Here is a 23561-nt window from a genome sequence, read left to right as displayed (position 1 = left end):
CAGAAATCCTTAATTTTTTTGGGATAATTGTATCAGACAGGAACTAGGAAAAACTTTCAACATAAGAAAAGTTTATTTATCCTCAAACACAGGAAACATTCACATACAAGAGAAGAAATCCTATTTTCAAGTATTTCCAAACCTCACAAATATAACTCTACACCTCTAAGAAAACAAGATATGGCATCACTACTGTGGGCAAGATTTATGTCACATCACTCTTGTAACCTTAACAACTCCATCCAGAGCTGACTATTAGGCTTCAAAAATTTTTGCCTCTACATTAAAAGCACATACATAGGTGGGGTTAGAGAGCACGAGGTGTACCTGCACAAAGCAATTTTTAGGCATCTGGAGTTAAGACATGGAAAAGAATGAGTATGGAAGCTTCTGCTTGGGACTGCAGAGTGAGGGAAGAGAAGGGGAAGGAGGGCTGTGGCTGTCCCTCGGCAAGCTGCGGAGAGCTCAGCTGGAACAGTCTTAAGAGATTGATTCTGATGAGCTCCATGAGTTTCTGCATTTGGAAGAAGTCAAATCAGGCACAAAGATGATATTTTGGTGTCAGATGATTAGAAGAGGTACTGGGTTATTAAGTCTTATAAATGTGAAAGGAGATTTTTCACCTTACTGCTACTCTTGACTTAACTCTTGCCTTCAAAAGGCAGAGGGTATCACTATCCTACTTGCAAAAGCAGTCCCCTGTCTGCCTCCTCACTAACACCCATCCTTCTCCAATACATTCTGGAATACATATTTATGTATTGGTATGGTCAGCAAAAATACATGAACAGGAGCTCAACAAAAACACAGTTACATCACAGTTCCTTAAAAAAGGACATAGGGAGGTAAACAGACTGACTACAGTCAGAATCGCTTCTAAACAGCAACTGAAGTATTTTCAGGTAATATGACACAAGTTAAAAGAAGACTTAAGGATTTTATCATATTTGGAAACTACTGATAAACACAGGCAAATAAAACAAGATAGGGGTTACCATCCACCACTTTTTAGCCTCAGAAATAAATTGTCAGTTACAATGACAAAAAGCTTTAGAACAGCTGCAACAGTAAGATTTTCCCTGAGACCCTCCCTAGGTATTCTCAAAGAACACCAACACTCCACAGCCCATTTAAGTTCTAAGAATGTGCACTTTTAAGAATTAAATGATCTCTCTAAACTGTTCCGGTTAAATTACAGCAATCACGTCTATTCAGACAAAGAACCCTTTACGCAGGAGATGAAGTCAAACAACACTAAAAAGTAGCATTTTAAAGTAATTCCAAGTGTAAGAGAAATGTTAAATATAATTTCCTACATACTTCTGGCAATGAAAGTGGACATGCAACTCTTATAAAATTTTGGTCTGAAGTACCAAAAAAAAAAAAAAAAAAAAAAAAAAATTGATGCATGTATCTAATCTCTGTATAGAAATGAAGCCAACAGACTGAAAGAACCACTCACGTGTGAAGTAAAGTGTGTGGATGAGCCTTTGCAAAATCAGGAATCACATGTAATGCCCAATAATTTATCTGACAAATCTTCACTCCCCAACGGCTAAAGAAAGCTTCAGAAGACACACTTGCTTTTTCAAAGCTGGCAGGTGAAGATTTTACTAATCACTTGAGGATTCAATAGTCCAATTCATGACTGTACACATCTGTGTGTCTTGTAAACTCAGCTATTACACAATCAAAATAGCTGATTTTACAAGATTGACTATGTACTGAAATGCTTACATTTCTAATAGAAAGATCAAATTTCAGATCTCTACAAGGACACTTAAAACAATTAAAAATTATTTCACTCTGCATTAAAAAAATAGGGAAGAAATCAGCAAATGAAACCCTAAAAGAGATTTTTATGGGGAAAAATCCTCTATTAACATTATAGTTAAAATATGCTGCAGAGCCCACATTTTACCTCAGTTTGCACTTTACTTTGTTTCTTCTGTTTTGAGGTCAGCATACACTTTGATGGGTTTTAAGTTTTGGAGTATTTTTAAGAGTTAAAATGCTCAATTGTTAGAGCATTTACCTCAATCAGCAAGCCCTGATATTTCTAAAAAATTACAAGAAGCATGATTATATGAAATTACTATTTTTCTATACAAAATGATATGAAGATACCATTTTGTCTTGCTCTGCACATTACAAAAACGATATTATTCTAAAAAACTTTTAAGTTAAATGATGATCAAATGTACTATCAAGCATTTGTGAAACGGTGTTTCATGCAATAAACATTCTTTTGTGTATCAGAAGAAAAATAAATTGTCCTTTTCCCTACAGCTAAACTTTATTCAACGAGCAGAACAAAGACAATAATGCATGTAACGAATACCTTGCATGATAGTTCATTTCATATTGAAAGCCAAACATGTATAGTGGCAATTATAATGCATTCAAAGATAGTTTCTTTTCAGTAAGTGGATAATACTATTTATTAGCACTAACTAAACAATAATGCTATGCCCAGTTATATGACTAAACAATAATAAAATTCAAGTTCCACACGAGCCTATGTAGCAATTAATAGCATACAAGTTTAAGCTAAATAATATGTTTATCCGGTTTATTAGATTTAATGTAGCAATTTAAAAGACATCCTCAAATGAGATTGATTACTTACACTAAGCTGTATTAACATACAACTCTTTTCTGGACAAATTAATTAGCTTTGAGACTTAAGAATACATTTTGTTAAATACACATTAGTTTAATAAGTGGTTAAAACAATGTTGGGAATTTCATGCAGATTTTGGCTTTTATTTGGCCGACTTAAAAAACCCCTGTTAAATCTCACTTAATGGATTTACATTTATAGAAGCCTATTTAATGAAAATATTCAGAAACACTTGAAGAACACTCAAGTATCCTATACTAATGAAAAATGCAATTGTCAAGGCCATTTGTTTGAAGGTGGTTGCCACACTCTCAGAAACAAAATGCGCACTATACTTTCGGAGATTTCCAAGGCAAGCTTGCATACTCTAACTGCTAGGTAGAGCTAAAAATAAACTTGTGCTCCTTGTAAAATTTGTAATTTCTTCATTATGATGGAATGCAACAAAACATCTTGCCCTTGGGTTGCTCTGTTTCAGCCAAAACAAATGCAAATGGCTTGTCAGATGACAGCTGTTTGATAAGGCTCCTCTACAAGACCTGCATGCTTTACTTTTTTCCGTGAAACTTGGGATGAAAGGCAGAAGGCAGGAAGAGAATTAATGTAGCATACAGTCTAAAGGCAATGCTACAACCGTGATTAAGTAGAAAAGTTAAAAGGCACAGATTTTCCACAGCCTTGCTGCGTGCAACCCATCCGTGTAACAAGTTGACAGGCCTAGCGCGTCAGCTCCATCATCCTCTCCGACAGCTAAAACGCAGCATTGCATCCCTTTTCAGAGAAAATTTGCGTCTGCACCATGAAGCGTTGTACATTATTTCTTAGCACTGCAGGGGGCTCAAGTCCATATGGAACCTTCACAAATATTACCACAGATCAAACCAGCGGCGTTTCGAGGCAGATTTGACATACCTATTTAAATGAACAGCAGGGGTCCTCGGGCTGCCTCGGGCTGTGCAGGAGAAAACCTCTGTGGAAAGCCTATGCTGCAGCTCCATTACTCAGCAAAGACACTCTCTACATTTATCATTCATTTCATTTCTGCCAGGGCAAGAAGCTCATTTGCCCAAGGTCAACAACAAAAAAAAAAAAAAAGAAAAAAAGAAAAAAAAAAGAAAAAAAAAGTGGGGGTGTTTTTTATTCTCCCAAAGAAATAAATGTACCTGACAAGAGGGGATTTTGTCCTTTGGGTACACAGAACGCAAATAAATATCAGATCATTCTAATAAAAACACTATACTCAGTAAAGCTGTGCACTGAAATTGTGATCATAAAGTTTGTTTTCCTGACAACTGACTAACCACAAAACTAACTTAAGACTATCTAATGAGGAAACAAAATCTGACATGAATATCCAATTAAATATTTCTGCATTATTACATTATACATTATTAATGCTTTTGTCTTCTATAAGTACATGTAAGAAACAGGAATGTCTTTCCATAGACTCTTCTAAAGATGAAGATAATGCTTTTGCCACCGATGGTCACAGATACGAAAGGTCTGTTCATAACCCATGTTAAGACTCAGGGTCTAGTGATGTTCTATTAGATACAGCTTTTTTCATAAAGGTAAAAGATGCAGATCCTTTACTCCTGGAACCATATTAATCAGGAAAAGCCTTAAGTTTGCATGAATGGAACCATCTTAGAAAAATCAATTAAGCAGTTTAAATGCAAATTTTCTTCACACTAAATGTCAGCACAAATAACATTTCCTATAGCTTTGCCCTTCACAGAGGAAAAAAACCCTAGTTTTTATTCTACAGTGAACTTTGCTAGAACTAGCCATTTTTGTTGGATGTGCATTCTCCACTACTAATCTTTTGCTACCAACTAGATAGAGCTTACAAGAAAGTGTTTAGACTATTCAAAACCAGTCCATGGCCAAACCTGTTAAATGAACCAAAAATTAAAGGGAGAACTATTATGTAGTGTGTTCTCTTAAATGTGACATAAAAATGCTCATAATAATGAATATTGTGTCACAAAAATATACATTGCATTTAACTTCAGTGGTGATATTATGGCCTACTGTGAAGACGTAACTAAACTCAGGAGCTCCTGAGTGGCACCTCTAGAATAACACGCACTTGACTGGGAGCTGACATTATTTATTACAGATAACATACTTACATGCATTAATGAATAATATGACTGCTTGCCAGTATAAAAGAGGAAGTGAAATGGTCGGCCATCTTCTCCCCACTGGATTTCTACGGGAAGGCAAGATTAGACAAGCAAGCAATATACAATCACTAGAAAACAAATCCCTTGTATTTAACTGCAGTTATAAATCTCTTTCATAATACTGATTGTCTTTTTAAATATTAAATTTAAAATTTAAATATTAAATTTAAATATTATATTTAAAGACATTTCACAGGTGTTCAATCTGCCTGGAAATCTTAATGATTTAGACAATATTTTTAAAAGCTTATCACCATCTGCAATTATAATCAAATATTTATCATTATAGTTGTAAATATCATTTTACATGAGGAAATCCCTCATGTACATCTTAAACTTTAAAAGACTGTATAGGTGGTATTATAAATAAAAGCATACATTTTAGAGCAAAAAGAAGTACAAAGTAAGAGACAACTGAAATCTACATTGAAAAATGAAGGATGAAAGATTAGCAGCTCTGGAAAACAGTGCTACAAAAAAGAAGGTTTTTCTTACCATAATACATTTAAGGTAAACTAGGTATGTGTACAATTGCCTTTTGTGGCAACAACCGTATTCTGAACTTGGGTGATTTTAGAACTTGTTCGTGTTATTACATTTGGCATATTTAAATACAAAGACCTACCCTATAGTTTACATAATTAGTTCAGCAAGAAAACAAATGTTCCATATTAATTCAGCACATCCAGTGTATTTTATTCATTACAAAATGTTATTTAAGGACAATAAATTTCAACTTTGGAGAAAAAAAAAAAAGCAAACTTATATAACATGACAAAGATCTCTTCCAAATAAAGAAAAATTACAAAAATAAAAACCTGAGAGCTTTTTACAAATTGAACTGTAGAGAAAGTCCCAGCCATTTTATCCAGTGAAGTTCAACTAAAGCTATCTATAAACTAAAGGCAAATATAAGACTTCAAAAACCTGTCTGATAAGCACTATATATACTGGACTGGAATATCAAGATATAATAGAGCAGAAGTTGAATGTAAAGATGCAAAACTCAGCAGAAGAGAAAGAATACAAGGGACTTTTACCCACATATACTACGAGTGGACTGCGTGATTTTCCATGTATGCAGCTGTGAAAGCATATTTTGTTGAAATTACTGTTCAGGGAACATTCTAAAGTATAAATTTAAGTTTTTGTACTTCAAAGTTATCAAAGACGCAATACATAGACAGGACAAAGCTGCCTTAAGAGATACTTATTGAAAATGTTATTTTTAGATGTAAATACAAAACTACACATTTATACTAATTTGTTCTTACAGTCCTCAGGATATAGCTAGCATTTCAAAGAATTCTTTAGTCCTGAAAGCATATAGAATAGTAGCTTAGTTCTTCCATAAAACAGCCTTTGGATTTTAAAACTGCTTAATGATTAACTCTCTCCTAACCTTTCAGTTTCTACTTTTTTACTTTACAATACAGGGAAGTTAAAAAATAAGGCATGATACCATTTGAAAGATGAAATTTCAAGATTTCAGATAGTTTAGACAGCTTTCCAAAAGACAGAAAGTTCCTGAAAAAACAAGTATCATTCATTCCAGCAGCAAGAAAAAGGAAGGAAAATGTCAAGATTTTAATGATAATCAGAAGTGTTCATCTGGGACTTGACAGCTCAGTGAATGTAGAATTTCACACCCATGCTACTAGTTCATACCAAATGCTAGCAAAAAATGGACAACAGGTTTTGACATTATTTTTTAAATGTCCTATGTAAAATTAAATTGCTGATTTTAGTGAACTGACCAACGTACTGGCTTATCACTGACAACTGGGACTTGTCTCAGGAGCAAAACCAAAGACAGTATGGACAGACGTACAGAGTTAGGACTTTTCACGTCAAAGAGCTGATTAGGAGAGTTTCTACTCTGCCTATTCTTTCAACGAACTCAAAACTGTAATTTCTAATTGTCTAGAGCAATAAAGTTACAAAGAAAACTTTTGGTTTAAAATAGTATTAATGAGTATTTTATGGAGGTGACAGACAGCTCTGACAAAAAACTACTGAATTTAACAAAAGGTTTTCCCATTACTTCAAGAGATTCTACACATCATTCCACTTATTGCTTATTTTTAAACAATGAAAAACATTTATCTTAGTCAGTTAATGCAGTTTCTGAGAAGATCAGTGGTATTCCGGAATAGACCAATAATTTTTATCCTAAAACACAAAGTATCAGAATAGACTTTTACTGCTCATGTCTTAGAAGTCATTAGGAACATCGAGAAAAGAGCCAATCCATAAAAATAAGAAATTCTCCATATGTAACAATTCTAATACTTAGAAATAATTAAGTATCTAAGAACACTTACTTCTCTGCTCTGGAAAAACTTCAGTAGGATGCTGTAAATAAATAAACAAATATCAGCAAAAGGAAAAACTTACTCAAAATATCATGCTACAGTTATTCAGAAACGTAACAAGAAATCCTACCTTCATCATAGGTCTGGCTTGTTTGTCGAATAAGCCAGAAGGAAAGAGATAGGCAATAGCTCTCTGAAAACAAGAAAAAAGATCTTGTTACTTTTTTTCCCACAAAAGCATCATCAAAATGTTTCTTACAAACAAAAAATAGCAGAACTTTTGTACAGTAAGCAAGCAAATCAGTAAGAAAATATAACACATATGTGATGTGCTGCAAAGAAAAGCAGACGATTTCCTCTGGCATCCTCAGAAGAAGCAAAAACTCATTCTGAAGGCTGTACTCTGCTGCATCAGAATGAGTGAACTTTCTGCTGCCAGGTTTAGTTTTTATAGAATGCATTTATCACAACTTACCAGAACTACTCAAGTGCAAAGACCACCTTTATACACAGTGATTTTCCAGTAAAATTTCAAGTGCTGTGACTTCTAGAGGAAATCACAACACTTACCTATTTATCTTTCTGAAAATATCAGTGCTTGTTAACAGTGCCTACTGACAGACCAAGCATAGAAATTTTATTTAAAGCAACAGGAAAAAGCCAAATTTTAAACATTTGGAATCCCACTTCCTACAATTTCCAGACATAGTTTCCTCAAGTCTAAAAAGCCATGTTTGTTGCAGCAGTAATAGATACTTTACATAGCCTAAATAAGCATTTCACTGATCATTGCATTTGGAAACAACTGTGAATCACTAAAATCTTTGCTGAACTTGAACAAACTGCTCAGAGAAGAAAGATTCAAGTGACAACTTTTTTTTTTTCCCTTGGATACCTAAAAGCTTGCTAAAATACTTTAGAAGAATGCATGACATTCATTACACACTCATTGTTTACCACTGTTTTCACTAAGTACGAGGTACATACTTTACCTTTTCTTAACCAATATTTACCACTATTTATGTGATGTATTAAACAAGCATTATTTGCCTCCAACAAAGTTTGTGTACCAATATTCCACATCATTCTGGCAAAATGTAAGGCAAAGCACCTTACAAAGCTAAACCCTATGACACCCATTTCTGTTACACATCATCCTACTCTCCCTCTGCATTTAATAATGCAAAAACATACATTTGTCAGAGCTATTTATTTTCATTTGTTAAAAAAAACCAACAACAACAAAACAACAGAAAAAGCTAGCCACCAAAAGCTCCCAGATGTAGGAGTCTGGCAAGGGTAGCCAACTTCAGACAGTGGGTAGTAGAGCTTCAGACAGAAATCTTATGCTTGTACAGTAAAATGGACCAACCAAATAAACCCCTCTGGCAGTGGTCTCATTTATATTTCCATTAGACAGTACAGAAAAGTAGAATTACAATAAAATCTGAGTTTAAAATCTTCTCTCAAGAAGAATGGTTCTTTGTTACTTAGGCTACCTTAGGACTATTACTTGCTGATAATTTTTTCCATAGACTTGGAGCGGTTTGTCAGTGCTTTAACGGATTTAATACGTATGGAGTGTAAAAAGACCTAACCTATTACTTTCATTAATCCCCTACTGGCATTCTGAACAGAAATTTTCAGAATTCTGAAGCAAACAAAAGGCTCAACTTGATTTTATAAAATGGTAATTTTGTTTCTCTTAGTGACTACTGTATTCCCATTTGTTAGTCAATGGGCATTTAATGCGTACGCACAGTAGGTGAACACCTATTTATGAACAAATGGGGATTAATTATGATGACAAGAGAGAAATCTGCTGTGAGCCAAATGATGTTAAACCAACACCTTATATAATATATTAAAAGAAATTATTACAGGATCCTGAGACAGACTGTGTGTGTACTTAAGACATAATCTTTATACAAGCATTTCCAGAATCTCAGCCAAAACAGCTACTGTAACTATGGCACCTTAATAAATGCCAAATATAACAATTTAACATTTACAATGAAAAAAGTAGCTGCCATCTGAGACCTTCTACTTCTTCGAAAGTTTATTTTATTGCTAAGGGTATACTCATGCCTTTCACACTACAACATGAACACATCCTGTATTAAGAAATCCTAACATCTAACTCTCAGATCTCCACACAATAACTAACCAAATAAGAATGGTTCATTTCATAGGCTTATCTTTTTGTTGTCACAAAATGGAAAGAAATAGTCTTCCTGACTTCTCTCTTCTTATGGAAATGTAATTAAGGATGAACTATCCTGGAATGCAACAGACTCCAGTTCAACTTTATACAGAACTTTCTTCTTAATTTTACACAGCTAGGTCCTCAGGCTGTACTTTTTTACCAACTACATAGCAAGTCAGACAGCCTCCTGGGAGCTTCATCTACAGAAGCTGATTTTGTCTATGCAAATGCTTCATTTTTGTAGAAAAGAAATATTTAAAAAAAAACCTGTACTAGCAATATTAAAAGATGGTGGATCAATCTGAGGAATTACATCAGAATTAGTCCCTCCAAAGTGCAGCTGAAGCACATAACCATGAAATTATTTTCTTCAAATCTTTTTAAAATGTCTTCAGATATGGAACACAGGTTTCCTTTCAGGAATCTCCAGGTCTCAGACTAAAATTCCATAGAGAATTAACTGCACATTCTGCATTTTCCTGAACAGTAAAAGCAGGTGAATGTCTCTCTTAAAACTTTATAATCAAGGTGTAAATGCTAGCAGTAAAGTTCCCAATAAACCTTTTAGTTTTAACTGCAGTTTCCCATTCCAGAAGTGGTTTTCACCTCAAGGGTCCTGGCCCATACCCTTTTTTTGGTGCTTGTTTGGACTTGAACTCCAGATTAAAGAAACTGCTGTGCTGAATATGAAGAACTACTTTCTCCCTGTCATCACGTCAGCTATATAAGATACATGCTCTCCACTCTAGACTCCACAGGCTGCTGTTTCACATTCTATTTGTTAAATCACACAGTTGCCATTGTCTTTGGAAACAAACCACAACTTTCTAAAAACGAAACATCCATAATTATTTTCAGCAGAATCAGAATTAAAAATCCTGGTACCTAATAACACAACAGTGTTTCCAAAAATAATTACATAAATTACTTGAAAAAGGTGGAATGGGTACAATCTGCTTCTGCTATGAGTTACTAAAAAAAAATTTAGTCATATCTTTTAAGGATTTGAAACTCTTTGTTTTTAAATTTCACTGTTGATCCACACAGAGATAAAGAAAATACCCAGTAGTCACATCTTTAAAAACAGCAGATCATAATGAACACATCAGTAATAAGATAGTTTACATCTGACATTTCTTAAACTGCACAGTTGGTAAACTTAACTTTCCTGTACCAAACTAAAAGAAATCCTGTTATATCGTCACTTTTTGAGGGACCAGAAGAGTCAATACACTGCCCACAGGACCAAAATGTCTTTCACTTGCAGCTCTAAGTTTGAATTCAAGCCAGTTGGAATAATGAGTACAACCTTCCATCCCTGTTAAGAAAAAAACCCCAAAACCAGAGAAATCCAAAAAAACCTATCTGGCAGTCCTTCAAACATGCAAACCAATTAATTATATAATCTGTCCAGCACTGCATGTGCTATGTTGTGCTCATTCAGAGTACCTGCCACACCCTCAACCTTTCCTCTTCCCTGTGGGTGTTGCACATCTGGACCTCTGATCCTCCTTCCCTTCCTACCATCCCCCTACAAGCAAAGAAGTTTTGTTTGCTCACATGTCAGAGACTAAGTCTGAATCAAACAAATTCAGCTGGGTCAGTAAGAGTTACTTTTGGTTTTATTTCCTAATGTCTAAAGAAACTAAGAATTCAATACTTTAATTCAAATAGAGTTGACAAGAGTCATTTTGGGATAGGAGACTTCAACAGTTCAGGTCTTAAATTGATCTTGCCCAAGTGTCTTTCCACATTTTTATTGAAGCTTAAACACAAAACATTCCACTAATTCCCATTTGCAAAACATGTGCAAAAATAGTTATCTAAGTAACATCCACTGAGGAAAGATATTTTATGGAAAAGGAAAGAAGAAAGGAAAAAAAATTAAAAAAACCCAAACAAACACCACCTCTACCCTTTGCAGCAGCACCCTTTTTGGCAGTGGACTCAAGAATCCAGCTCATTCCTTTTTAAATATATACGAAATTTTAATCATCAAAACACTGAAGTGAGAAGTGACACTTTATGCCATAACATTTTAATGAAACACCTGAGCAAAAGCTGTTTCAGCTTCTACTCCTCAACTTGATCACACGAGAGCCACTTCCCTTCTTAAACTGTGCCTCTTGAATCACATCATTTAGTCACTGTACTTCATCACCTCTCAGACCGAGATGTTTTCTGGAACAGCTGTTTTCCTGCTAACCACACTAGCAGTATTCTTTAACAGTTTTCAGCATCCAAAATCTAGAATACCTGGGGTAAACTCAGAAATGAATGAAATAAAAATGGGGCACAAAATGTTAACTCTGAAATATTTTTTTTATTTATTTAACAAGACAGAAAAGGTTAAGAACAAAACAAAAACACCAAAAAAGCCCACAAAAAAATCAGTGACACAACTAAGTTCATACTGCAAAACAAACCCCTCCTCTAACAACTAACTAGTAAAATTTATTGAAACCACCCCCATCACTGTACATCTAAAGCTGAATTCTAGCTTGTATAGAAAGTTTCAAGTTCAAAGTGACATAACATTTTAACTCTATCACTTGAAAAAAAACCAAAACAAGCAGAACAATCCACTGGCATTATATGAAAAGCCCCGCCTTCTTTTAATATTACATTATATTTATACTATGTAATCACTTTCAAAATGAAAATTAATGTCCTGTCATGAGCTTGCAGAGCAAAAAAAGCCCCAAAAAATCTGTTGAAAGAAACAGTTGTTATTTCTATCTTCATTTCATTTTTTCAAAATGAGGAACAGTATTAGAAAGGGTAAAAAAAAATGCAGCAGTCATCAGCTCAGATTGATGCAGAAATAAAAAAATACTGATGCAGAGTTTGCTTCCACTGTGAAAAAAAATTAAGAAGAGTTGAAAAAAGCATTCTAGCTTCCACTATTTAAATAAATCCAAAATCCATTATTTCTTGTAAGGACAATGCTGGACAAGACACTCTTCTTGCAGACAACAGGCAGTTCAGAAACACATTTTGTTCTGAATAACATTTGTGACATTTCGCATTTGCCAATATTCACTCATTTCTAACACTCTGTGTTGCTAAAACTTGAACACTATTTAGAAATGAGATGTGCCGAGTCACCTTTAAAAGTAACTGAATACAAGCAGTTTTTCATGAAAGAAGCCTTAATTTTTTGAAAGAAACCTTATGAGGAATTAGGTTTTTCAACATTTAACCTTTTCACAGTTAACAATCTTACTGGTACTTTTCCAACAGTATACATACTAGTAAAGCATGTATTTTATATTCAAATTATTCCATCTGCTTGACAACAATCTATTAGACCATAAGACAGACAAAAAGCAAAAATGAACACAGACCTTTAGCTTTTTACTAACTCTTACGGGGAAAGAGTGTTCCTTTATGATGAGCTCGTATCTGGGAGAGCGTTTAGCGACTGCATAAAAATGAATAATAAAAATACCGGCATATAAATAGGTCATGAAACTTAAGATGCTCCTCTTGTATTAATCTTACTTAGATTTCTGGGCTTTAAAGTGGAATATCACAGAACTGACAGTGGAAAATGATTGTGGGCTGTTTACTACAACTGCAAGTTAAAAGTTAAATCACAAAATAAAAGGATTACAGACTCAAAGGGGGAAAAGCACTAGGTCAGGACTGCAATCTCTATTAATTAGGTATCCCAGCTGGGCAGTGGGTATGCAGCTGTTAACTTGATCAATGACTTACCTAAATGTCATCTCTACTGATTCGCTTATAAATTACCAGCAAGTGAGACTAATGTACAGGTGCTAATTTATTTAAACTGTTCTCTGCAGTTCCACATAGCTTTATAAACTGCATCTGGCACCTAATGTTAGCTGTCAGTTGTACTTAGACATGCCTGTCCTAACGACTCTGTTCATTAGAAATGAGCACAAATTATGAAATATTGTGAAAAATGATACATCAAATGGAATGGGCAAAGCAAATCAATTAGAAAAACTTCATAGCACATATTCACACATAGGAGAATAAAACATCCTAGCTTCAGAGTAAGGTCTATAATACCAATTAAAAAGCAATTGGTGGACTTGTGCAGAGTTATATATCAATTTGCTGGATTTTTTTTTTCTCCTCCAGAAATACTGTTGTAATGCACAGATTAACTTTTCATTCCTAAATAAAAGCATCAGTAAGAGGCAATTCTGGTTCCACAACATCCGAGGATTAGCAAGTAAGTCAACTTATTTTTCCTGTTTTAAAACTTCACAAGGTTTAGCTTTTATGAAACTCTACCTAAACTCCAGTGAAGCACAGAATCCTAAGATGTCTACTTTTGAAATACACCGCAAAGACTGATTAACAGCAGAAGACATGGAGGTATATAAGCACTCATCAGAAAGAATTATTGCTGTTCAAAATGTAAAGCTTGGTAATTCTCCTGCCAGTGCTTAAGGAGCTTTTATATTTTTATAACAGAAATTTAATTATGCATAGCAGACACTATTACACACTCTAATTATTTCCCAACACCTGATGGAATATGAAGAAATCAAACATGTACTGCAGATCCTTGGTATCACCAAACAAAACACTACTCTTTAGGCTCTACTTCTCCATCTTTTCAGAAACAGTCTGCAAAGCAGTCCCATACTTGTCACCTGCACTGCATTTGTAAAAGCTGATTTCCAGAATGAACCTGCTTTTACTAATGGTGGAGTTTAGTTAATGTTGTGCAAATGACCGTAGCGCTATGGATTTACAAAGAAGAAACCACTACGTAAATAGGGTCATTTTGCATTTCTTGCAGTCTTGCTTTCTAGAAGCCTTCACCTTAGGCCCTATCAAGGAAGGAAGGAAGCCAGACTACAGATTAATGCATTCTCCTACCATTAACCTTTCAGGCAAACTGAACCATCAGCATCATCATTGTACTGTATTAACATGGGACATATTCTGGTGGTAGATTGGTGCATGCTTGCTTTACAAGAAAGTAACTCAAAAAAATAAAGATCATTAAACGTAAGAAAAAAAACCCCTGGAAAATACATGAAAAGGAAATGTTATAGTTTGCAGAGAAATAAAATAGCCAGTGTAAAGAAACAGCCTGGTATTACTGCTGACCTCAATGAACACTTTTACTGTCGACTTTACCTACTTACACTGAGACTGGCAGGGTCTCTGCACTGGCACTTGTCTGTAGAAGGGCAGAGTGATACCCACATCTCTGCATGAAAGTAGATGCAGTATCAGTGCATAGCTTTGTACTCACAAAGCTTGATTTCCTACCTGAACTCAAGCTGCCTTTATGGATTTTATGACCTGATAAAACTCAAGTCTCATTTCAGCCTTTTTCTCAACAGGCCATTACTCTGGATCTCTCTACCTTGCTGCCTGGTTTCAGAACTTAGTTTTGAAGCCTGTCAAACATGTTTGAAATCAGCCTGTATCACAACCTACAGATTATTTCTTGGTGTAAGCACACTGTCAAGACCTCTCCAATGGACACAGCCATGCAGATGGAATTTTGCCACTGAGAGAGGCAACAAACAAATCTTGCTCTGAAAAACACTAGACCACGGACACCTCTTGCTTTGCACTTACCACATCACCTCCTCTAGCCTAAGGGTCCTGCTGGCACACTGGGCTGCCTTGGCTACAGCAGTAGTGTTGCTGTTGTGCAAAGAAAACTTCAGCCATGAGACTTCACCTAAGAGTGAATGTCACCTGATGACATTTCTCCTTCCTACCTCTGATGTACGATAAAATAAGACAGAAATGACAGAAGGGAAGGCCAGCTGAGATGTAAAAAAAAAAGAAAAATCCATGCAACAAAACATTTTTCTGAGTGAAATTGAGCTTATCTTTACATAAGCCTAAATGACAGAGAAAGAAGAGGCCACCCGTCTGCCAGTCATGAGAGGGAATGACAGTAAAACAATATGTTTGTAGATACTGATATGAGCTTAAAATCACATCCACATTAAATTCTCAAGCTAATCCACAGCATTGGTTATAAAATATCCTATAAAATTTAATATCCATTACCAGCAACTACAGCATCACACAAGAAAACCCTAAATATACACAGCAGGTCAAATTGTGAGTAAACATTTTGAAATGCTACATAAACCACTACAGTGCCTCTTACAACCTCAGATCAAGGGGATTATCCATTAGTACTTTTAAAAAGAACCTACTGTGCTTTAGCAAGATATAGCATACAGCTCTATACTGTGATGTCTGACCTCACATGGTAGCAGAGGTACAATCTCTATTCACAGTCACAGTTGCAATGTTTGCAATGCATAGTAGCATTCTTCCTTATTCTGACAGTTTGATTAAAATTCACAGAGAGCTGAGGGGCTCATGCTGAAGTAAAGTAAAGTGCTTTCAATATCTGAAACTCTACAGTAAATTACTTCTCCAACAGAGCAACTGTACTTACATCAATATCCTCTTGGGTAAAAGTTTCTGGATCTTCTCCCATCATGTTGGCTAAATGTCTCTTTCCTAGGTTGAACTCTTCAATCTGTTTTTTAATAAATGCCTCTGTGTACTTTTCAGGTCCTGAGGCTCCTACATTTTTCCTCTGCACTGCTGTAGTGGCACAGATCAGCCTTAACATCTAACAAAAAAAAAGAAAAAAAAAAGAAAATAAAGTGAGAAATTTTACACTTCTGGAATAGTGAGCTCTAAATAAAATGAATACATGAATAGTATAGCAAGCTATTCATACCCATAACAAGATTCAACACATTACAGGAGTAAGTCAGGAAAAGCATTATTACTCATTAAACCATTTTCTTCCAATGGTTTAATGTTCATAAACAGATAAACACATTCTAAAAGCTTCACATTTTCACACATTACAATTAATTTAGATTTTTTTGATGGAAAGAAACATAGTATATCCTATATCAGGAACATCCAGCAAAAGCAAAGGACAGCACTGATCAACAGATCCCATCATAAAAGAAAACAAAAATCTATCAGCAAATAAGAAGGTTTTGCCTTCACCTAGAAGGTATCCCACAACAAAGTATGGTAAGAATATGCAGGGCAGCTACCAAGTGGCTTTTCAGAAGCCACTGACCAAATACTGCTAAAGGCCCTGGAAAGGCTATGAAGTGCTCCTTCCTTGTTTGTGTGCCAAAATGGTTCTAAAGCTACTTCACTGTCTCAAGTCGACCAAGCAGAAAACTAATAGCGTAGTCCAGCAGCAAATACTACTGAGCACTGTACCAGCTCAGGTCATAACTCAGGGGGCAGTTACCTTCCAGTCTTTGTGGCACACAGGTTTGGTCTTACTTCCATCAAGACAGACAGTTTTTAAGATGACTAATTTCAGTGATGCTCTCTGCCAGACAACAGGAGCTTCACTGACAGAGCTGCAATGTCTCAGTTCTGGCCTAGTGCCAATATTATGCACTATTTTGGCTCTCCAACATTAGTATTAAAGTTCTCTGCAGCTTAATTATTCTACAGACTGAATGAGAACTGATTATTTGTGTGGTCTTCTGTGGGTGGGGGGAGGAAGGGAATCACAAGAAAAAGCGATGTGAGACAGAAAAGCAAAGACAGAAAAAGAATCACTTCTGATTGAGAAAAATGCCAAGTTTTGTTCATCACATAGTACTCTGAAAGACTTCACCCCCATCCCTTCAACATGCCACGGCTAGGCTTTGTGAGCAGACAGCACAGCTTCACAAGGCAGACAGTGCCCATCTCATAGTCCACCCCTGCCAGCATTCTTTCCTCCACTCCCTTTACTCGCCCTATGCCAGCTCTGGCACAGAACAACTCTGCAAGCCAACTCAGCTCCCTACATGTGGCAGAACACTAACTTCTGCTTCATCTCAACAAGTGGGCAATTCTCAGCCAAGCTGGTACGTCTGAGCAGTTCAGAGATCACTTTGAGAATTGCCAAAGCTGGAACAAGAAGGTGGCTGAAACACACAAATGGGAGGAATAAAGTAGAGGGGGAGTCCTTTCTTTACCTTCATTTCCTTGAGCAAATTATTAAATTGTCCTGCTGCTCTGGGAGCTGCAGCCTCAGTCTACCTTTAGCAAAACATTAAAAACCAAACACATGCAGCAATGTGAACTAGTTCTGCTCCTGATTACAAGGAACAGAACAAAGGCAGTATTTGAAATTATTCAATATTCTCCAAGTCATGAGAATTGTCTTCTTCCAAGCACAATTTAGACATGGTGAACATTTTGACAGATTTCACCCTTCTGAGTTCAGCTAATATAAAAAAAATAAAACACTTGCTACCTTCCTGTAAGTTACACAAATACAACATTAATCTCAAAACCCAGTTATAACTACAACAATATAAACACATCTCATCAAAACAAGATTACATAAATGTATTTACAAGGCAAACACAAAAGCAGATCATACTTGTACCTTCTGTTAGTAACGTCAGTTAGCTTACAAGAACAACTCCTGTGAAAAGAAGCTTTTGGTGTCCTGCATTACATGGTAAAGTCCTACTTCAACAGGAAACGAAACACAGCTTTTCTTTGTACTTTCATACAGCCCAGTTGGTATTTTGGACATCTGGCCGTCCAGGATGGACTGATCCAACTCATTAGATTTGTTGCACATATGTAAAGCTATTCATGACCAATTTACCCATCCATACCTATGTCAGTCTTCAATATACAAAACGTAACAACTCCACTTGAAATTTCAACTTGAAATAAAGACTACAATATGCTGCATTAAACCTCTGTATAGCCCATGCCTGGGCTGCAAAATAGGTCCTATGAATTCAACCAGGCTTGCTATAGAAGGTAAAGTAATCTTTGAATAAGATCACATGAGTCAGAAAGGACTAACCCTCTATGCTTTTACCTGACAGACAAATATTTGCCCCTCAGGGTATGATCCTCAGGAAAGTAACATATACCTCTGCTAGAAGATTTAAAAACATGTCAAAGGTAGAATTTGGTGCTGAAGAGCCTGTTGCTGCTTTGTTTTCTCCACAGCTTATATGTATTGCATGCAGTGCTAATCCTGGTTTGTCTCTTCCTCTCTTTTAATATTCATGTTTCCCGTGAGGAAACACTGACATACACAGAATTAAAAGAAAAATAATCAAAAATTTAAATGCACACATTTTCCACAGGCAAGGCACTGGTGATTTCCTTATAAAGCAGTGAGGTAAGCAAAGGTATCTCCACATATTCTGCATTCTCTCCTAGTCACTCCTCAGGACAGAATTCAATTCATCTTCTGTCTAACCTGTCTTAATAGTAACTAATTATTTGTAATTCCTGTTAATGAAAATGTGACTCCTTATTACTTGGCCCAAAATAGCTTTCTCTCTGGTATGCTTTAAACAGAATACTTTAAAAAAGATTCCTTTCATCTTATTCCTGTCAATTTCTATTGTAATTTTCTCATTTTTGTCCTTCTTCCCTCAAGCTATTCATATTCTTCCCTAGTTTCAATTCGTCACTAATCAAAAGTCCCTGGACACACAAACTATTCATAATTAGAAAACAGCCTCTTATGCAAATTAATACCTACTGTATTGGGTACCTCTTCTGGGATAAGTGCACTATTTCATGGGTGGCACAGGCAGAAACTGCAAAGCACAGCTAAATGCTTCTGGCGTTTCAGTCAAACAAGAAAGCATGCTCCTCTACTTTGTAGAGGAAACCACAGAGGTTTGCATTCACTTCTCACATATTTCATAAAGCATCACTGAAGACAGCAGCCTCACAATTTTTTTAATAATAGTAACGCTTATTAACATTATTAAAAATGCTCATGTAATAATATGCTCTTCCACCAGAACTTGGGAGAAGGGAAAGCCTTTACTTCTGGACACAACTCATTGTGATTAACCCTTCCTTCCCAACTCCTTTCTGAGCAACCTAGAATTAAAACTGGCAAATCCTGATTTTACAGGGAGACCATAAACTTACAGAAAATCAGCTTATGTTAAATTTGCCTTAGAAAAAAAATTAGCATTTTCAGACAACTTCAACTTCTCTGGCCTATTTTCTTTCAAGAAGAGAAGTAACTAGGACTGTCTGTTTATTCATCCTGTTCATTTTGCTTCATTGGAGTTACATAGATACAAACCACATCAACTAAGAGAGAAGTCAAGTTTCCCATACTTTTGGAATGGGAGGAAAGGTGGATTGGAGTCAGGAGATTTAAATTCAAGCCCAAAAGTTGTCCGTTCTACAACAAAACACCCAAATGACATAGCACACACACTGTTGCACCATTTTCATGATTCTTCCATGCTCTTATCTGGCAGACTTCAACCACCTCCTTTTCAAAAACCACGCAGTGCACAAACAAATTTGTACTAAGAAGTTATTTCTGGGATAGGACTTCACTAAGAGATGTGGAACTGGGGCTGTATAACCACATCAGAACGCAGGACTTAAGCTGCCCAGTGTCCAATATTCCAGCTACTGGCACAGCTGCTGCTACTGAACCCAGTAGACATGCAAGACAGTCCTCTGTTCACTTGTTGCACAAAAAACCCCATTTTTTACACAGCAATTATACAGAATATAGATGCTCACAGCCATCCCAGTTTCTAAAGAACTGCTTTTTGCTCAATAAGTGAGTTTTGGATTTCTAGTGTGCTGTTTCACAAAAATGTGTTTTAACGGATTTACTTAAAACACCACTGATATAATTTCAGATTTCACTTGGCCTACAGACTAGTTATGTGAACCAGTATCAGACTTATGTCTCAGAAGCATTTTGCAAAACACATCAGAAAGTATGACAAGATGTCAGCACATATGCATAAGTGATTTGATGTTATTTTTTATACCTGATTTCACGAAGTATTTAATCAGAAGAAAATTTTTTTTCAAAAAAAGTCCCTTGGCAGGCAACTATAGAACTGTATCTCACCTGCTCAGAAAACCTACTTTCTGTGCGTGTTTGACCAACCCTACATATTAAGTTTTGCTTACAGTGGGGAAATAAAAGATAGCTCTATATGTATCGATACATGGCAAAAGTCAGATGTGTGTAACAGGGAACAGAATTCAGATCTGGTTGTTTTTAGGCCCAAGTTTTCAAGTACTAACAGGCTTTTCAATTGCAGCTTAGTTAACAACTGCAAAAAAGGCTTCTCTTACATTTCAAGTATGTAGTTCTGAAAGACTGTCACCAAAGTACCATCATCTCTTTCTGATATCGGTACATATAACAACCACTGTGATTTAGATAAAGTACTCAACCCAATCAAATTAAATAGGAACTCTGAACTCTTCTGCTGAGAACATCTATTCAATCACATCAGAGTGAATGATGGATAGTACCTAAGAGAAATCCTTTTTTCTTTATAAATAGCACTAAATCTCTGCCATTTGCTTATTGGAAGAACAGGAAACTATACCTGTTGCTCAGCCACTGCTAAGGGAACTGAATTACAAAGTTCCTCTCCCATTTTGTCTCTCAGTGCAACAAACTTTAAAGTTAAGAAATTAAACTTCTTCCTCCACTAAGACAGACAAGAAGTAATGAACTAATCTACTGCAAGGGGTTTTTAGGACAAGCATAATAAAATAATTTCCAAACAGTCAGGACAGGTAAGCGCTTGATGTAAGAAATTGTTATGGCAGGTCAGAACATGGATACATCAAGTTATACCCTGTTCTCAAACACAGCCTGTATCAGAGGCACAAGGACAGGACAAACAGGTAGTGATAATTTTCCCAGGACACTTGCCCGGTTTCCAGCTATCCGCAGTTCAGACATGCTGGTATCTTGTTTTTAATGGTCCTCAGGGGAATTTTCTTCCAAGTTTCTCAACTTGCTTTTTGTATTCACATAAATGCTTACCATCCTGAACATTCTCACCTCATTCTCAGTTGCACAAGTTAACTACAGCTAATGGAAAGAAGAGTCTATTAGGTTTCTGGGCCTTGTCTCCCATTAGTTCTCTTCATATCCTTTGGTTCACAGACAGCTAGACAATTTGTATATAGCTACAGGATTAGGTACTGATCCCATCTCTGGGGGTGAGAGGAATAGACAAATGATCCCTCAAGGCCCCTTCCAGTCCTACCTTCCTCTGTGACTCCTCCTTTGAGAACATTCCATCATTTACAATATAAATCATTTTCAGCTAAAACTCAAGCATGTGCCTGGCCAGGAAAACCAAGTTACTGTCATAAACATACCTTTGACACAAGATAGCCAAAGTAACACAAACTATTCCAACTGAGAATAAAATCAAGTATTAGAATATTTTCAGCCTTTTTCTCTTTGTCATTCCTTGCGCACCGTAAGACCATGTATTCCTGACTGCTGCATAAAGAGCTACCCACATGGGCACCGGGTCTTTATCCCTAACGGGTAAAGATAATCTAGATGTAACCAATATAAATAGCTCAAATTGCTCCTTCCGGTATTACATTTCATTTCCTTACTGCATCTTTCTTCTGTTACCCCATGGTTTGATTTAGTTCAGTCACCAACAGTTCTTCAAACCCTATTATCCTAAATTACTTTGTAACTTGAAAGTGTTACCAGCAGGCCTTTTTATCCACTTGATGGTCACTGATTAAATATCTGTACAGGTGTATCAAATATCACAGCACAAACAATACTGACAGCAGCTAAGCTCCTTAATTAAATGGCAATCAGCTGAACACCCCTACCTCTCAAAATGAAATTATTCTGTTTAATCAGAAGTTACCTTACTTGTGGTGCACATTTCTCTCTCCACTGTAGGTATTCAGAGACTTGCCCAGAGAAACCCAGTCTAGTGGGATGTGCCCCTGGCCATGGCAGGGGGGTTGGAACTAGATGATCTTTAAGGTCCTTTCCAACCCAAATCTTTCTGTGATTCTATGATTCATGATCTACTCACCTGCTGACCAAATACTATTCACAGAATCACAGCATTGTCAGGGTTGGAAGAGACCTCTGGAGATCATCCAGTCCAACCCCCCTGCCAAGGCACTGTCACCTAGAGCAGGTTGCACAGGAACGCGTCCAGCTGGGTTTGGAAGGTCTCCAGGGAAGGAGACTCCAGACCCTGCCAGCAGCAACGTAAAGAAGTTCTTCCTCATGTTGAGGTGGAACTTCTTGAGTTTTATCATTCAGAATTATCAACCTGAAAACTGCCATATTTTGCGCGGGCTTTGCCCTATATACCGCTCTGTCAATTCTAGGCTTAACCAGGCTTCTTCTGCTTCACATCAAGGGAAACAAACGCAGCTCACGAAAGGGGCGACTTGAACGCGACTCCAGCCGCCGACACTCCCCACGCAGGGCTGCCTCAGCCCCGCCGGCCCAGGAGCAGGGTGAGCACCACACCGGGGCCTCCCAGGCAATGTCGCCCCTTGGGGACACCCGGCAGGGCCATTCCCGGCGGGGCCATTCCCGGCGGGACGCGAACCCCCGACCCCACCACGGCCCGCCTGGCTCTCACCTGCGCGCGCGGCCCCGCACCCCACCGGCGGCACAGCCGCCCCACGCGCCCCACGGCCGCCGCCATGACCGCGGCGCTCCGCCCTCCCATTGGCGGGCGGGGCGGGGGGCGGGGCCAGGGCAGCGCCTGCGCGCTGCTCCGCCGGCTCAGCCCGTGGCCGCGGGCCGGGGTCGGTGCCGGTTCGCGCTCAGCGGAGTCTCGGCGTTCCTGAAATCCAGCCGTGTCGGGAAAGTGGTGGGTTATACCTGGACTTACGGCCACAGTGGCCGCCAGGTCAGCAGGAGACCCCCGGGCTGGCCTCCTGCCTCCGAAGGAGCGCGCTGAAAGCAGGACTCCTTGTTTGAGTACGCAGCGCTGGGACTTGCAGCGTCTGCTGCAGCAGCACTGCTCTGGAGATTTGTAGCAAAAAACAGGTTTCACCCTAGCACTGGGTTGTGGGTTTTTTCCCCATGGAAAAAAAAAAAAGGAATCGCAGAATCAACTATATTGGAAAGACCTCTGAGATGATCGAGTCCAGCCTATGGTAGTCACCGTGTCAGCGAGACCATGGTGCTCAGTGCCGCATCCAGCCGGTCCTGAGCACCCCTAGGCACGGTGACTCCAACACCACCGCGGACAGCCCATTCCAATGTCTAATCACCCTTTCTGTGAAGAAATTCTTCCTAATGTCCAATCTAAACCTCCCCTGGTGCAGTTTAAGTTCATCTCCTCTTGTCCTGTCGCTGGTTGCCTGGGAGAAGAGGCCGAGCCCCACCTGGCTGCAGGCTCCTTTCAGGTGGTTGTAGAGAGTGGTAAGGTTTCCCCTGAGCCTCCTTTTCTCCA

At 37.5% G+C, this 23561-nt stretch overlaps 1 protein-coding gene across 1 annotated transcript in view; it reads right to left on the bottom strand.

Annotated features, from left to right (window-relative positions):
* The window catches only part of MRPS9 (mitochondrial ribosomal protein S9), a 34154-nt gene extending 11323 nt beyond the window's left edge, over window positions 1–22831 (bottom strand). The window contains exons 1-5 of the mRNA XM_032100420.1: window positions 22740–22831; window positions 15755–15934; window positions 7258–7320; window positions 7137–7167; window positions 4759–4838 (exon numbers count right to left, since the gene is read on the bottom strand). Of these exons, the coding sequence (XP_031956311.1) occupies window positions 4759–4838; window positions 7137–7167; window positions 7258–7320; window positions 15755–15934; window positions 22740–22829 (444 nt within the window). The 5' untranslated portion in view covers window positions 22830–22831. The remainder of the gene's footprint in view (window positions 1–4758; window positions 4839–7136; window positions 7168–7257; window positions 7321–15754; window positions 15935–22739) is intronic.
* Window positions 22832–23561: the final 730 nt, after the last annotated feature.

Source organism: Corvus moneduloides, chromosome 2 (genome assembly GCF_009650955.1).
Source record: "Corvus moneduloides isolate bCorMon1 chromosome 2, bCorMon1.pri, whole genome shotgun sequence".
Lineage (NCBI taxonomy): Eukaryota > Metazoa > Chordata > Aves > Passeriformes > Corvidae > Corvus > Corvus moneduloides.
This window is presented reverse-complemented; position numbering and strand designations above follow the sequence as displayed.